The sequence below is a fragment of the Ovis aries genome, chromosome 9, assembly GCF_016772045.2.
Source record: "Ovis aries strain OAR_USU_Benz2616 breed Rambouillet chromosome 9, ARS-UI_Ramb_v3.0, whole genome shotgun sequence".
Lineage (NCBI taxonomy): Eukaryota > Metazoa > Chordata > Mammalia > Artiodactyla > Bovidae > Ovis > Ovis aries.
In genome coordinates, this window is record NC_056062.1 from 44205774 (window position 1) to 44223743 (window position 17970).

The 17970-nt window shown below is 35.9% G+C and overlaps 1 protein-coding gene across 42 annotated transcripts in view; it reads left to right on the forward strand.

Annotated features, from left to right (window-relative positions):
• The window catches only part of CSPP1 (centrosome and spindle pole associated protein 1), a 113797-nt gene that overhangs the window by 39529 nt on the left and 56298 nt on the right, over window positions 1-17970 (forward strand). For 19 of the 42 annotated variants that reach the window (XM_060393731.1, XM_060393751.1, XM_060393733.1 and 16 more), the window contains 5 exons: window positions 5284-5382; window positions 6492-6562; window positions 11655-11748; window positions 12777-12834; window positions 15421-15629. The exons of 8 other annotated variants lie outside the window; for them this stretch is intronic. In XM_060393731.1, coding sequence (XP_060249714.1) covers window positions 5284-5382; window positions 6492-6562; window positions 11655-11748; window positions 12777-12834; window positions 15421-15629 — 531 coding nt within the window. The remainder of the gene's footprint in view (window positions 1-5283; window positions 5383-6491; window positions 6563-11654; window positions 11749-12776; window positions 12835-15420; window positions 15630-17970) is intronic. 15 more of the 42 variants (XM_060393742.1, XM_060393747.1, XM_060393744.1 and 12 more) reach the window with 1 other exon arrangement.

Below are 17970 nucleotides of genomic sequence, written 5' to 3' on the forward strand. Positions count from 1 at the left end.
CCATACCTGTTTTCTTTGGGCCTTGAAATTTGAACCTAATTACCTGGAATTACTGACCCATGTCTTCAAGGAAATAGAAAAAGCTTTTTCCATTTAGCATAGATTTAACTTTTTTTGATAGTAAGATGGTGAAATATTTTATAATTATTTTATTCCCTCAATCAAATCTGATTTGATTTGTCAAAGGAAGTAAAGTTCTCCTTTTATGAGATCTGTCCCTTTCTGAAAAAACCTCGGTGGCTTGAGGTGTGGTAAGTGAACCTGTGGATCAGAGGTGGTAGAATATTTAGATAAATTAGTTCTGGGTCACAGGGATGGTTTTAATGTGAAACTGGCTCCCAAGTTATAGCTAAACAGAAGGAATTTACTGGCCCTAACTGGAATCCCTGGATCTGAATAAAATTAGGCTGTTCTTAGATGATTGATGAGTTTACTACTTGTGGGTTTTATCATCTGTCAGTTTTCCCTTAATGTGAAGAGGGCTGAAGAGATAAGAAGATACAAATGGTGAAAGCGTTGCTGGCTCTCACCAGTTCCCTTGTCTTGGGACTTCATTTGCTTCAATAAAATAAAAATAAATTGAGAGCCTTATAAAACCAGTTAAAGCCAACTCACTGGGATAGTTAAGAGTGATTAAATGATAAATTTATTGGAAATATGAAGGAGAGTTCAATAAATGAAGGAAATTCCATTATAATTATAGGGACATTTTAGTAATAAGTAAGGTGGTTAACTTTCCAAACTATAATTTGACTTCACAGCTTGTTAGGTTGCTTTCTAGGTTTTTTGTTTGCATCTTTGCTTTTTTTTTTTTAAAGGTCTTGTATTAGTAATTAAAAAAATATTTAAAAAGGTAAAGTCGCTCAGTCGTGTCTGACTGTTTGTGACCCCATGGGTTGTAGCCTACCAGGCTCCTCTGTCCATGGGATTTTCCAGGCAATAGTACTGGAGTAGATTGCCGTTTCCTTCTCCAGGGGATCTTCCAAACCCAGGGATTGAACCCGGGTCTCCCACATTATGAATCTCTATTTGTAAGTAGTAATTTTTTCTTGATTTAACAAAGTAAGCACAGTCATGTCATCAGTCATTTCATAAAATTGAGTAGGGTGTCTTAAGATTTTATTATTTTAGTGAAATGCATATCTTTGTTCTTTTTTGGCTTCTTAAATATTTCTCCAGTCTTGAATTTATTATTATTATAAGTGACAGGAGGGGACTTTTATGATTTAATTAATTTTTTTCCTTTAGTGAAAGGGTATACTTTGAAGTATCTTTCATATGGTCTTTTTGTTAGGAAATCTATGTGGTTTTACTGAGAATTTAGCAGAGACCTTGACCTCATTTATACAAAAAATCATTTCTTAAATTTCTTTAATTTAGAATAATCTTTGAAATTTCTTTTTGCATTTTTGGTGCTTGCTTTATTAAGATACATTTCTATATAGTGAAGAGCTGATAAAACATTGTAGATGTGCTAAATATAACATACTTTCAGTTCAGTTCAGTTGCTCAGTTGTGTCTGACTCTTTGCGACCCTATGAATCGCAGCATGCCAGGCCTCACTGTTCATCACCATCTCCCAGAGTTCACTCAGACTCACGTCCATCAAGTCTGTGATGCCATCCAGCCATCTCATCCTCTGTCGTCCCCTTTTCCTCCTGCCCCCAATCCCTCCCAGCATCAGAGATTTTTCCCAATGAGTCAACTCTTTGTATGAGGTGGCCAAAGTACTGGAGTTTTAGCTTTAGCATCATTCCCTCCAAAGAAATCTCAGGGTTGATCTCCTTCAGAAAGGACTGGTTGGATCTCCCTGCAGTCCAAGGGACTTTCAAGAGTCTTCTCCAACACCACAGTTCAAAAGCATCAATTCTTTGGCGCTCAGCCTTCATAGTCCAACTCTCACATCCATACATGCACTATACACCACAGGAAAAACCATAGCCTTGACTAGCCGGACCTTAGTCAGCAAAGTAATGTCTTTCCTTTGGAATATACTATGTAGGTTGGTCATAACTTTCCTTCCAAGGAGTAAGCGTCTTTTAATTTCATGGCTGCAGTCACCATCTGCAGTGATTTTTGGAGCCCCCCAAAATAAAGTCTGACACTGTTTCCCCATCTATTTCCCATGAAGTGATGGGACCGGATGCCATGATCTTCGTTTTCTGAATGTTGAGCTTTAAGCCAACTTTTTCACTCTCCTCTTTCACTTTCATCAAGAGGCTTTTTAGCTCCTCTTCACTTTCTGCCATAAGGGTGGTGTCATCTGCATATCTGAGGTTATTGATATTTCTCCTGGCAATCTTGATTCTAGCTTGTGTTTCTTCCAGTCCAGCGTTTCTCATGATGTACTCTGCATAGAAGTTAAATAAGCAAGGTGACAATATACAGCCTTGATCGACTCCTTTTCCTATTTGGAACCAGTCTGTTGGTCCATGTCCACTTCTAACTGTTGCTTCCTGACCCGCATACAGATTTCTCAAGAGGCAGGTCAGGTGGTCTGGTATTCCCATCTCTTTCAGAATTTTCCACAGTTTATTGTGATCCACACAGTCAAAGGCTTTGGCATAGTCAATAAAGCAGAAATAGATGTTTTTCTGGAACTCTTGCTTTTTCCGTGATCCAGCGGATATTGGCAATTTGATCTCTGGTTCCTCTGCCTTTTCTAAAACCAGCTTGAACATCAGGGAGTTCACAGTTTATGTATTGCTGAAGCCTGGCTTGGAGAATTTTGAGCATTACTTTACTAGCATGTGAGGTGAATGCAATTGTGCGGTAGTTTGAGTGTTCTTTTGCATTTCCTTTCTTTGGAATTGGAATGAAAACTGACCTTTTCCATACTTTGGAAGGTGCTTAATTGTTCAGTCCTGTCTCTTTGCAACCCTCTGGACTGTAGTCAGGCTTCTCTCTCCGTGGGATTCTTCAGGCAAGAATACTGGAGTGGGTTGCCATTTCCTCCTCCAGGGGATCTTCCTGACTCAGGGATCAAACTCAGGTCTCCTGTGTCTCCTACATCGCAGGCAGATTCTTTACCCACTGAGCCATCAGGGAAGCCCATACTATGGGGGCAACTGTATAAGGATAAGCCACAATTACAAGTCCAAATGTTGTTTTTAGACAACTGAAAATACAGGAAGCCACAAACTTTTCAATAAATTTTAGAGAGAATTTTTGTATGTCTTAGTCTTTAATTCTGGTTAATCCTGATTTAATTCCAAGTTATGTCTTTTAAAATGTGTAACTTTAAATGTCTTTGTATTTGAATACTTTCACTGGTGTATGCTCTGCTTTATCACGTTAACTGATTCACTTCTGTTTGTTGTGTTGTGGATTTTGTAAGACCACCCCCAGATCTGGCAATTCACTAGGACTCACAGCACTTTGTGTATGTTGTTATGTTCATGGCTGTGGTTTATTAACAGTGGAAGAATACACAGTAAAATCAGCAAATGAAAAATTGCATGGGGCAAAGTCTGAAGGAAACCAGGAGCAGGCTTCCAAGAGTCCTCTGCCAAGGACATGCTTAATTCCTGCAGTATCAAAGTGTGAAAACAGGGGTGAAGTGTTGTCTACCAGGAAAGTGCATTAGAAACTCAGTGCCCAATGTTGTTATTGGGGGCTGGTCATGTAGGCACCCTTTTCCTAGCATATGCCCAAATTTTACACTTGCTGAGAGGAAGGAGTTCAGCATAAACTTTCTTGCTTGTATAGACAGTTGAGGCACAGTGGGTCACACTTACCAGTTCTGAGAATGGTGGACTCCTCCCACAGTCTGTGTTCCCAGGTACCCCTAAGGGCCTTCTTGCAAACAGGCCTTTGTTAAGGGTGGTGGTCTCAGGCCTGCTGTTTACCCTTTTCTGCACATGTGTGTTTGTATAGATGCAGTATAACTAAATCTGGTTGCCTGGCACTATTAACTCCAAAGCTGACTTAAAGTTTATATATCCCTGTTCTTTAAGTGGTAGAAGTAAGGAATAACAGTAAACCGATGTGTCAGTTTAAAAGAGAGAGTTTGAGTCCTTTGGGTTTAGATATAAAATCAGCTGTGTTGTGATAAGTTGAAATAATTTGAAATTGTGTTTTGAAAGGGATTGGGGAGGATTCTGTTTTAGATGTGGATAAAAAACAAGCCATATATCTGTTCTGCCACAGTTCATATAGTAGTAAGGTTACAGTTCTGGGTAGTCTTTCCTCCACAGGGGATACTGAAAAGTGTGATGGAAACAAAGAGAAGATTTTATATGCTGGCTCTGTGGAGAGTGATAAGTTCCTTTTCTTCTGAAAATTGCTTTTTCTTAATGTGGTAATGAAATTCACCTAAAATATTGGATAATACTTAAATAATCGCATTTCTTACCAGTTGACCTCATGAGAGAGATTATAGCTTAACAGCCATGCAAAGAAATATGACTTATGAAATGCTGATTTTCATGGGTGCTGATAAAGGTTGGTGTGAAAAGTCATGTTGGTTTCTTGATGTGAGAAATTAAGCTCAAGGAATCCTTGTTTGCCAAGTGGAAATAAAAAATTAAAAAACACTTAAAAGTTATTTTCTGGAAAAAATTCTTACGAAAATAAATTAAAAAATTCTAATCTTCCTCTTTCTTGTTCATGAAATTGTGAGTAAAATGACCTAACCATTTTCTACTCATGTATCAGCCTGTTTGCTTATAATGTTCTCTCTTCACCTGTGGGTATTATTTAGTATTTCATGTGATTTACAGTGTTAGCAAATGTTGTGGCTTGCTACATTTGGTTTAATTTCATAGTAAGACTACTGCTGTATTTGTAAGTTAAAAGGTTTGTATATGCAGTGAAATAATTCTCAGAATCTGAATTCTGATGTAAAAAAAAGATCTCATTTTTGAAATTTGACTGATATTCATGAGAGCAAGGACCATGTCCACATACTCAGTGCCTGGAATAGTATTTGGCATGTAGTAGGTGCTCAATAAATACTCTTTGACTAATTGAATAATGAAAAAGTCTTAGTAGTATTTTCATATTTTTAATATTAAGATTTTCTAGAAGTTATATTGAAATAATTTATAATTGATCTCCCTTTGTTTTAAAGACTATTGAATCTAAGCTCTTAGTGTCTCATTAACCAGCAGATCATATTGTCAGATGTCATTTGAGTTAATTTTCAAATGTATTTACAGTAAAACTTCGTTATAACGCTTTGTTCCCTTTAATATTTCCAACATCAAATGTAAAATCACCAAAGAAAGATAAGAGAAGTCCACTGTATGTGGAACAAGCTCTATAAGCTAATATGTTTTTAAGGATGTACGGGAACAGACGAGGCAATGAGCCTCCTATGGAGTATGATGGTGATGTCACAGAACAGTCAAACATACGAATTTCATCTGCTGGAAATCAAAGGTATAGTATGTAATATAAATTCTGCCCTTCAGCCATTGCACTGTAAAACAGCAACTGCTAAAACTGGTTTGCTGGAAAACTAGAAAGGTATAGTATGTTAAGAGCCTTGCTTATTCATGAGAGAGGATTTAGAGGAAAGTGGGGGAGGGAAGAATTGTGTTATATGAAACTTTTTGGTACTTCACAGCATTCTCTTGAAGGGCAAGTTTTGATTATAAAGTGTGCCAAGGTGTTTTGAGTCCTATCATTATAAAATCTGTAAATTTGAACTAATGAAAGAAAAAATAAACATATAATTTAATGGACCAAAGATCAATTTAAAATATCTTAGAGTTATGGAGGGGACATAACTTGAAATAAATTGAAAATGTTCTTGTAGTATGAGTTTCCTTTTCAAAACTATCATTTTCAACATTGAGTAGATAACATTTTTGCTTACTTTGTAAAGTAAGTGCTCATACATAATTGTGTTATATTGGGGTAAAAAAGGAAATTATATGCATTTTATATTCATGTTCTTTTTCTATAGTTTTTTATCTTTTGGTGGCTTTCTTGTGTTGTACATAGTGGTTCTGAATTTATAGTGCATAATGAAGATAATATTGTGTGTCAGAAAAGTTGTCTATTTTGAGTCTATCTGTATTTGGATTTTCTATTTGAGTCAAATTAAATTTACTTTGAAAGAGTTGTCTTTTTTTTTCCCCCTTGATCCTGTCTTTCAAGGAAGGAGTTTCGTTTAAAGATGATCTTTTCAGAGTGTGGGTGGTATAGATATCATCCTCTTTTTTTAGGATTTATTTATGTGTACTTAGATGTTCATTTTCCTTACTGGGGTAACTGTTCTTATGAAAAAGGGTTTTATTGGGAATCTGGAGTCAGTGAAGCTGGCTGAAGAAAAAGGTCACATATTTATGTGAATGCCTTGGAGTCCCACTAAAGAGAGAAAATGCCATGATTTTACCTTTATTTTAAAAACATGTAATAACTGTTATGTTAGTAATATCCACAGTATGTTGAAAGGCCAATAACTCACACCTACATTTCTCTTTAACTTTTTTTTCCTGAAAATTGTTTGAGTCTTGATTCTTTTTGTTTTTTTTTGTTTTTAGTGCTCGAGACAATGAACTATCCAAACCTACTTATCGAGAGACGTGCAGTCCTTTTGCGGGAATGCTCTTTGGTGTGTACATGCCCTCCAGTTAGTTAGATTTTTGTGGAGTGTTTTATAAAAGATCTTTAGTGAGAACTCAGCGTTGTAATTAGTACCACTCTTACTAATAATAGAAAAATTTCTCTAGTGCTTACTCTATGATAGGCACTATTCTAAACATTTAGTATGTATTACATAGCTCTGTGTAATTTTAAAGCTAAATAGCTTGTATTTAGTGATGAACTTTCTGTAGATGATAAATGAAGTATTTAGTTCAATAAAATCTTTAAAATCCATATTTCACTTTATTGTAGTGTTGCTGTTTCTTATATTCTTTTTTATATGTAATAGTTTTTTTTCTTGATTCTTTTTCTTTAGCCAGCACAAAAGTGCTATACATTTTAGTTTAGCTCCCCTGAATGAAACCTTTTTATCTCTTGATAAAATCCTTTCCCATGTTCTTTCCATTTAGTTTCTGAGAAAGTGTTTTGGTCAAATAATGATTATAATCCAGATATTCTGTTTATTTTGTCAGAAATGAAGGTCATTGCTTAAGCATGTTGATTTGTTCTATTGTTACATTTAATTTCAGAAATGGTGTGAAGAGAGGGTATTTCCTCTGTGTAACTTTTAAGTAGAAAAGTGGTCTGTTCTTTGTGTAAATATGTTAGAAAAATTGCCTGGGATTCTATTTCAGTGAAGTATATGAAGAAATTGGAGTATAAGAATGCAGTTTATATTCATTCAACCTAAAATCAATCAGTAATTTAAATTTTGGCTTCAGTTCAGTCGTTCAGTCGTGTCTGACTCTGCGACCCCATGGACTGCAACACACCAGGCTTCCCTGTCCATCACCAACCCCCAGAGCCTGCTCATACTCGTATTTATCAAGTCGGTGATGCCATCCAACCATCTCATCCTCTGTCGTCCCCTTCTCCTCCTGCCTTCAATTTTTCCTAGCAATCCTGCCTTCAAAAATTCCCAGCAAATTTTGGCTTAGAGATATATATTTGTGTGATATTCTCACTTTTGTTTCCTTGAAATGGCTATTATGAGAAAAATGGCATAGTACCCAGAGTTTTATTCTAATGTCTTTAAATGGGAATTGACCAATTTAACCTATCAATAAGTCAGATAATGGCTTCCTTCTTAGGATTCTTTTTTTGTTAAACATGGTAAAAATTGGAGAAATACTTTTCTGTGTTGGAAATCCACTGACAATTTTATCAGTAAATGGATGTATGAATTTATCATTAATTCAATCCAGGAATTATAGATTGATATTTGATAGTAGACTCTGTTGCTTGGAATACACTGTTAAGCTCATTTAATTCAGTGATTTACCGCATAGTTGGATCTTTTTTCCCCAGCTATATTTGTGTGTCCCCTTAGGGAACTAACTCTCCCCTGAGGCAATACATTCCAACTTGAGGTGACTCTGATAGTTGCAGTATTCTCATTTCTCTTGAGCTCGAATTTGTCTTCCTGTAATTTTTCCCCAAGAATCTTGTTTGGAGCCTTTTGCTTTCTTTAAAGAATTAGGACAGTTGACTGCTGACAGCAAAAATAATATGTTGTGGGGTTTATAATGGAATCATGGATCATTCAAAAGTATGTTTTTAAATTTCCATTATTTGGGGATTTTCCTGCTGTCTTTTTGTCATTGACTGCTTGTTTAATTCCCTTGTGGGGAAAATAATTTTTTAATTTCAATTATTTCAAAATTGAATTTTTAAAGTAAAATTTTAAACAGTGGCTCAGAATTTGGTCTGTCTTGGTGAATGTTAAATGTGTACTTGAAAGAATGTGCATTGTGTGGTTGTGGAGTGTAATAGTTTATAAATGTCAAGCCATTTGGCTGATAGTGATGTTCATGTCTTATACATCTTTAATGACTTGTTTAGAGAGAAATGTTCAATTCCTGACTACCTTGTTCTTAGTGTAGGGCCTGGAGGGATTTTCGCAGCGTTTTCTGCACCTTCCACAGTTTCCTCCATGCCCCTGACAGACAGGCTCTCTCTCGCCACTTTTCCTTGCTCAGCAGTGGTTTGCTGTAGCTTGTTCCTCGATGCAAGGCTGGCCCTGTGCATTTGGTTCTCAGCAATGAGTCTTTCTTAGTGTTCTGCTTCTCCCCAGAGTGGTAGCCGAACTCTGCTTTGTGTTTGTGGAGAGTCTTCTCTGGAAGCATTTCCTGCTCCTCCCCTAGCAGTAGCAGACTTTTGCTTTGTATGAGGGCAGAACTCTGGGTCCAGGGTTTTCTGTCCTTCAACCAATAGATTTCTGTATATGAGAGAAGAGTCTGGAAGGTGGGCGGTGGGCAATGGTTGGTTGGTTGGTTTTGCCTCGGAATGCTGTCTTCCAAGTGTCTTGGGTTGCCCCATCTCCAGCCTCTCATGAGTGTCAGGTGAAGGCAGCAAGTGAGTGCAGATTCCCCTTGTGTCTGGGGCTTTCAGAGAAGCTACACTGCTACTCCAATCCCACACAAACCTTTAAGAATTCATTACCATTTCAGTTTTCTTTTTACCTACTTTTAAAGTGAAAGTATTACTCATTCTGTCATTTCTGACTCTTTGCTACCTTGTGGACTGTAGCCTGCCAGGCTTCTCTGTCCATGGAATTCTCCAGGCAGGAATACTGGTGTGGGTTGCCGTTAACTTTCTCCAGGGGAGTTTCCTGACTCAGGGAACAAACCCAAGTGTCCTGCATTGTAGGCAGATTCCTTACTGTTAAGGCTGCTGCCCGTTTCTCCATACTCTGGTAAAGGTAAAACACTTGTCTTGTCCCATCTTTCTATGAGTTGGTTTTTATACCGTTTGACATTCAGTTTACCTGGTTGCTTATAACCTCAGCTCTCTGATGGGCTTTTTAAAAGTTACGATTTTGTAGATGAGCTTTTTCCTATTGTAGTGTATGAACAATGTTCTCTTGTGGCTTTCTACTTTCTAAGCAGGAGTCCCTGTTTGGTTCTTTGTAATAGTTTCATTTTATCCTTATTACTATTTTCACTTAAATATTGGGCATAGTTTTGGTAGCTGTTTTAACATCTTTATTCATTGTTCCATCATCTCTGTTTCTGTGATTTTTTTTTTCAACTGATAAACTTTTAATGGTTATGGGTCACTGTGTTGCTTTTCTATTGTTGCATTACAGATTAGCAAGATTTAGTGGCTCAAAATGTCACACATCTGAGTTGTACGACATTAATTTGGGTCCTCTGCTTAGGATCTCATAAGGTGTCAGCCAGGCTGTTTTTCATCTGGGGCCTTATAGGGAAAGAAGCACATTCAGATTTTTGGCTCAATTCATGTTTTTTTGTGGCTGCATTACTAAGGGCCCTGGCTTCTTACTGTGCATCTGCTAGACACTGTCCTCAGTTCCTGGAGGCCGTCTGCTATTTCTTGCCACATGGACTTTTCCACCAAGACTGCTCATTATATCATGCCACCAAGGAGAATCTCTGAACTCAATGAGAACTTTTATCTGCTTATGTCAGACCCACCCAAGATCATCTCCCTTTTAATTAGTTCAAAATTGATTTGGTGGCTTAATTAAATACATCTGCAGATTCCTTTCACCTTTGCCACATTCATTGGCTGGAAGCAAGTCATTGGTCCTGCCACACTTGGGAAGGTTTGTACAGGAAGTTCGCACCAGAAGGCAGAGAAAGAATGTAGATATGTCTGAGAACTTTGTCTGCCACATTCATGTTTTTCTGTTACCTACGGACCAGTCTCTCTGAGGCCTTATTTTAACCTCAGCTGGAATATCTAGAGCAAACTTCCCTCGAGAAAGATTGCCCAGCCTTCCTGCTTGCTCCTCTTCCCTGAATACTCTTAAAGGATCACCAAGAACTCCAGTCTAGCTGGCTGGAGCTTAAATTTCTCCCCACTTCATTGGAGGAGGCCTGTGAATTCAATTTATGGGTTCTCCGTAATTTTTTGCCCAGCCTAATGGAATTTCACTCTGCATACACTGACTAGTTCACAGTAAAATTCAGAGGAACCCCTTTACAGATTTCCAGAGCCTTTTTACACTTCTTTTTGAATCTTTGGCTCAAACTTCTAGCCACTTTAACTTTCCTAATTTTGACCTTTATTTGCTCAATTTAACTGTTTCCCACGTTAAATTTTTTTTTTTTTTAATGGAAGGAGGCTGAGTTTTGTGCTTGTTAATTCCATCATGATCAGAAGCAGAATGGACATATCAACTTTGATTGTAAACTATTATTATTAACCTTACTATGATTTATATTACCTTATGGGAGCTTCAGTGTTGCTGACATCTGTGCTTAATGGACAAAAGGAAACTAATAATGAAGGTAGTAGAGAAGTTTCTGGTTCAGTTGCATTTTTGATATCCTGTGATTTGTATAGTTTTCCAGATTTTGCATGACTGGATTTTCATGTAAGTGATACCAGAGTAAAAGGTTCACATATTTTTTTTCTGTAGAATTGAAATAACCATTGAAATTTTTTGAGCAGGGTGTCATCATGATTAATATTACATTTTAGGACAGTTAATCGTACGTAAGTGTGCTTGATGTATTAGAATAGGGAGGGAAGAAGTTGTGGAGACAAGTTAAAAGGTTATTGCTACAATTCAGGTAAAATGTAGAGTTCCTGTCCAAGGTTGATGGCCATTACAGTAGAGAAGAGGGGCCTCACATAAATAAGAAAGGATGAGATAGCAAGATTATAGTGACGTTTTGAGGCTCTATGATTAGGTCGCTAACAGAAAACAAAGGGACAGTTGCTTTTGTGATGTCCGTTTGAACACACTTGTTAAATTTAAGGGGCTTGTGGGAAATACTAATGGAGATAGTATCCTGATTTTTGGAAAGTGGGAATAGAAATTATTCTTTTATTTAAGAAGGTTTTTGACTGATGTAGAATTTGGGGAAGGATTAATGTGCCTTGTGTTTGACACATAGTAGTTATTCATAAATTATAAAACTAAAATTGAATAGGTAAGGATACATGTGATTTTACCATCTACATATGCTGCATATGTAATAATTATACTCTGATATAATTACAATGGAAATTAAAATATTGACTTTGCAGTTACGTGTATTACTGCAGAGTTGACTGCATATTTTTTTTTTTTTTTTACCATTTTCTAGGGGGTGAAGATCGAGAACTTATTCAGAGAAGGAAAGAGAAATATAGACAAGAACTACTGGAACAAATGGCTGAACAACAGAGGAACAAGAGACGGTAATGAAAGGTTTGCGTTTAACAAAGATGTTTTGAATTTAAATATGTTTGTTTAAAATGACATGGTAGTAACTGTTACATGGTAAAATAAGGGAATATTTTTCCTAATACAGTTCTGTGTTTATAAATCATTCTATTTCAGTCTCCATACTGTAAATCAGCCAGGGTAATAAAACAGATACTTTGAGGGTGATCATTTTCTTCATCACAGGTAACAAAAGAGACTGTGTGTTCATTCTATAAGGCTTGTACATACTCTCATTAATTCTTCAATTTTAGGGGTGCATTTAATGTTATCTACATGCCCACTGTGTTATCCCATATATAGTAGCAAGTAAAAAGTGTTTTGTCTTTTAACAATGAAATGGTAAGCACACATATATGTACATACCATATAAAAATAATCATGAGAGATCCACAGATATTTATATTGTATACAACTTTCAGAGTTTGTAATCATTCATGTAGAAAGATCTCTGAAATAATAATTTCAGTTTAAAATTAGGGATAGATATTATGGTTGTAGAGAATTCGAGACCTGTCACCTTTTAGTTTTGCCTTTTTCTTAGAGGAAGCGAGTATCTCTTGTCTGGTATTAGACATATTTAAGATCATTTTTCTTGAATACTCTTACTGGAGAGTATCATGTTAATTTTTAATTTTTAATCCTCTCTTTTGTGAACTGAAGATATACATGTACCCTAAAAGAAGTTTTTATTTGTTTTACTAAGACTTTGCTTTACTTCTTTATTCTGTATAAATTGCTTAGACTTTGAAGTATCCCAGGCACTGGTTTAGAGATATTTATTCCAAGTCAGTTTGCATGTGAATGCTTGTTTACTTACCACCAAATCAGAAAATTTAGTTTTCAGAATTATTTAAGGTTTTATTGTTAATTAAAGAAATTATTTACTATTTATTTTTGGAGATGTCATTGCATGGACTTTGTAAGTTTGTTTCACTAATGATTATGATTTTGATACTGTTTATTATAACCTTGAAATATATAAAACTTTAATTTTGTTTAGAGAAAAAGATTTGGATCTCAGGGTTGCAGCTTCTGGAGCTCAAGACCCTGAGAAATCGGTAAGAGTTCTTGCCATCTTTTAATGTTTAATCTTTCATTCAAATAAGGCTCAGATGTAGTGGCAGGTAGAGACAGAGCATATTGGAGAAAATGTAAGAGTAGACAAGTTTAACAGTAATAAACTAAATTCAGTAGTTCTAACTCTTGTTTACTTCTCTAAGATAATGTTTCCCTTTTCATATATGTATTTTTAAAGTTTCTTATAAATTAGTCCTTTCACTTTATTTTTGTGCAATATTTTAGTTTAATATACAATGAATGTTAATCTTCATTGTATTTTGATAATGTTTGTTGTATTAGAGGGTGCCGGGGTCCAGCCCCCGCAGGATCCAGGGGAACCTGAATGTCAGCCTCAGAAAATGTTGAACAGAGTTACATTTCTCAGGGAGCAAAGGTGCAGTGAGTTACAACAAAGAAAGAACCACTTAGCTCAAAAGTCTGATGTGGTTAATTTCAAGGCCACACTTGTTTTTCTTACATTCCAACTATGTTAACTAATGCACTCCCAGGTGCACAGTGGGTAAGAGATATGGGAACTTAGCAACAAGCATTGGCCCAATAATGAAATCCTACACCAGCACTACTCTAATAGCTTTTAACTCTTTGAAAGGCTCTGTGTTTTAGGCTTCTCGTGCCTCTCACAGTTGGGAGGCTATAAATAATCACATGCGTAGCTGTAAGAGTCTGGATAAACCTGCCAAGCAAGCTAGAATGCTAACAGAGGGGGTTTGAATTGAAATATTCCTCTCATGTCCAGGAGACTTATTAGCTAGAGCCCTAAGTTGATTTTTGCAGAGAAAGGTGGTCGGGGATAGCCCACTGTTAATGTCAGAGGAGTTGGTGAAAGACACAAAACAGTAAGACAGACAGATTCTGGTTTTGGGGGAGATGCTCGAGAAGGGGTCTCCTCGAGGCCTGATCTCGCCTTTGCCCATCAGGCCTCTTCCTCATGACCTTTGCCATGGGCGGGATTCCCCACGCTGGCTCCCGGCAAGAGGGGTATCCAGAGAAACTGAAATCTTTAATTTCTAGTCTTTAAGCATTTTAGTAATTTTTACTTAATGTCAGTCTAGAGGTAATAACCTTATATTACTTTAATTTTTTAATTTTCATAATTGGAATGAATTATACACATCATTGCAGTTGAGTAAGGAGAAGGTAATAATTTATTACTCTTCTCAAAAGCTACTTTTTTATTTTAGTTGGATGTGTAGAATTTATTTGCTAGGGCAAATTTTTGTTTCATCTCTAAGAAACTTTAATTTCTTTAAAAATTACATTAAAAAGTTTATTCTTAAAAAGAATATAGCAACTGAAAATAATTCTGTTGTGGGCAACTTTTGTCTTACTTTTTCTTATGCTAAATATAACCTGTGGATTCTTCATTTTAAAAACTTTGATACTGCACCAGTATCACTCTTGAGTGTGATTTTTGACTTCTCATAGAGTAAAACTTTAAGATTAATCTGAGAAATCATTCTTGAGAAATTAAGAGTGCTAGGAAAAAAGAATAAATTCCAAAACTGAATATATTTTCCTCTGTCAATAAATACCTTCCAAGTAGTTTTGACAGTCAAGGATTTCCTTTTAGAATCTTGAACTTTTTAATGTAATGTGATGGCATGTTAAACCTCACATTTATAGTTACCTTTGTGTTTGATGGATCTTCTTATTTATATTTAAACAACTTTTAGAGTGTCAAGTTTATTTTATGAGAATAAATAAAAATGTTACATGTAATAGTTATTTAGACCATCACTTTTGGGTTTATTTTTGATGTGCAAATCTTAGAAAAGGGCACTTAAATGATGTTCTGGAGCAGAGGTTAGCAAACTATAACCTGTGGCCAAATCGATTTGCTGTCTGTTTTTGTCAAGTTTTATTGCATCACACTTTCCTTGCTAATTTGCTTATATACTGTTCTGGTCTACTTTAGAAGTTACGAAGAGATCTCATGGCTTGCAAAGTCTGATGTATTTACTAACTGGCTCTTCACAGAAAACGTTTGCTCACTCTGCTCTAGAGAAACTTTAATGTTAGAATACTTTGATGACAATTGAGAGTAGTAAAGCAGCATAGTGTTGTAGTATAATAGAGTTTTATATTTAGAATTAATATCTGGCTCTAGTCTTTGCTTATTTATTAATGGTGAAACTTTAGGTGATTTATGTACTTTCATAGAGACTCAGTTACTCATTTTATAAAATAAGAATTGTATCTTAAAAATCTCTTATAGCTGTAAAATCCTGTTGTGTGTGCTCAGTCATGTCTTACTCTTTGTGACCCTATGGACTGTAGCCCTCCAGGCTCCTCTGTCCATGGGATTCTCCAGGCAAGAATACTGGAGTGGGTTGCCATTTCCTCCAGGGGATCTTCTAAACCCTAGGATCAAACCCAGGTCTCCTGCATTGGCAGGCAGATTCTTTACCACTGAGCCACCTGGGAAATCCCCAAATTTTTCTGTCTCTGCTCTCTGTCTAACTTAAGTGCTTGCTGGCAGTCTGGGATAGAGGGTCTTTTGAGATCTCTTCCACCTTTAAATTTTATGATTACATGTGACACACAGATTTTCCTCTTTATTTTAGCCTGATAGACTGAAGCAGTTTAGTGTGGCACCAAGACACTTTGAAGAGACGATACCACCTGAGAGACCCAGAGTAGCTTTCCAGACACCTCTCCCTCCTCTGTCTGCCCCATCTGTCCCACCCATCCCATCAGTTTACTCCATCCCATCTCAGAATGAAGATGTGCACAGTGGCCTCAGCAGCACTCTTGGTGACATGGTGCCTCCCAGGTGCTTGTTTAAAATGTTTTGTGTTTGGGAATTAGGTAAGGTATTATTATATTTTATATTTAGAAGTAGTTGCTGAAGCAGATGATGATATCCTTCAGAGATTTTCATACAATTAATGGATTTTGTCAAATAATTTCTGTTGAAATGTGTTTTTATTGTTGATCTTTGCTCTGTTAAAAAACAAGGGAAATTCTTATTCTTTTATTGTTTAAAGATGCTTCAGTATTTTTAAAATGTATAACTAAATACATTTAGTATTTAGTTTTAGGTCACATTTTGAAATGTCTGTTTTTAATATCTTTTAACATATAAACCTGGACATTTTCAATTTTGTAATTTCCACTTGGCAAACATTGAATACTTCCTTCAGTTAATGCAGAAAAAGTTTCTAATGTGATTGTTTTATATATATTACTTTAGTTTGTTTTCTTCAACTCTTTCTCTGTGATTACTTACAGGCTATGCAACTCAAGTATCTGAAATAAAGTGTTGAGATTATAAAACCTGTAATTTAGGTATTAGGGTAAAGATTTGATGTCACAGGTAAAAGGCATCATACTATATTGGACTAAACATAAAGAAAATCTTGTTAATATTGGTATTTTCTGGTCTATACTTTCTTCTTTCAGGATTTTTGCTTATTTTTTGTTCACTACTAATGTATTAATTGACGGATTGCAATTAATCAGATGTTTTTCCTTTTTAACATCGATACTTTCTGGGCTATACATTCCTTCAGTAAGACTTGGTATCATCTTTTATTTACTGCTAACAAATTGTCTGACCATGTTTACTGTATTTATCAGATGTTTAGTTTGTTTCATCTGATGGCTTCCCAACTCAAAAGGCTAGATGAGATTGAAATTATAGAGCATGGTGTGATGATATCAGTGTTGATTTAGGGATTAAAATGGTTGCTTCACTGGCTGGAGTTTGGGCAAACTATGCTTTTATTGAACTTCAGTATTCTCACTTGTAAAAGTAGAATAGTAACATACATATATGTGTGTGAGTGTGTATATGTGTTTTTAAATCTACAGTTAGAGGATTGTTATGAGGAGTAAATCTTGTATAAATCTCTAAAAATTTAAGCTTTAATGATACTGAAAGTTTTCTTTTATAGTAATTTTTCAGCTGTTTTGTTGATGTATCTACAAAGTGAGGATAGTAAGATTAGACACATAAATCTTAGTAAATGTGAAGAATATTCATGACTGAAGAGAACTTTAATGCCTTCTCAGCGCTTCAGAATTATTTGAAGTATACAAAGGAGAACCTAAGATACACACTCAAATGTGAAGACATTCTAGGATGCCTCCTTTCTCTTTCTGTTCATCTAAATGAATCTGCTTTTTACCTTTTAACAAATGGAAAATATTGCCTTGGTGGAAATACAGAGATACTGCTTAATCATTAATGAAGTACTGATGTAGACATTTTCAGAAGTTTTAACTTTATGAAGTGCTGAAAATTAAGTCAAAAATTTACTGATTGATATTTAAGTAGTTTCTTTTTTCACAGTATAGTTTAATTCCTTTGAAAGAACAATATATTTTTAGAGTTTAAAAAAAAAGTACACCTTTCTCTCAGTCACATGGAACCACTTGTAACGCCATTCTGTACCTCTGCCTTTTCTTCTTGTATCCTCCTCCTCTGTGATTCACTCTGGCAGCGTGGTTGAAGCATTGCCTTTCTTGGAAAGCATCCTTATACTTCCTCCCCTTCTCTATGTGATCTAAATGTTCCTACTCCATATAATCTAAATGTTCCTATTCTTTTGACACCCCATGTCTCCTTGTATTGCTTCATCTGCTCTGTGCTGTGCTAAATTGCTTCAATCATGTCTAAATCTTTGCAACCCCATGGACTGTAGTCCACCAGACTTCTCTGTCCATGAGATTCTCCAGGCAGGAATACTGGAGTCGGTTCCCAGGCCTTCCTCCAGGGGACCTTCCCAACCCAGGGATTGGACTTGTGTCCCATTATGTCTTCTGCATTGGCAGGCAGGTTTTTTTGTTTTTACTATTAGTGCCACCTGGAAAACCGCTTTATTTGCTATACTCTGCTATAATGGCTGTTTTATTTCTGTATTATTTCTGAGGGACAGAGATCATATTTGTTCAGTACTGGCAGATGGTGACAAATAAGATACTCATTGACTAACTGTGGTCCCTTAAATTCTGACATTTTATATTTTTTGCTTTTTGAATTATAATTTTTGATAAGAGATAGAAGCAAGATAATGACTTTTCCTAAAGTAACAATTAGATTTTCAGTACGATTTTTATAAAGGAATACTATCTTGATTTTTTTTTTTAAGTTGCAATGAAATATGAGAAGA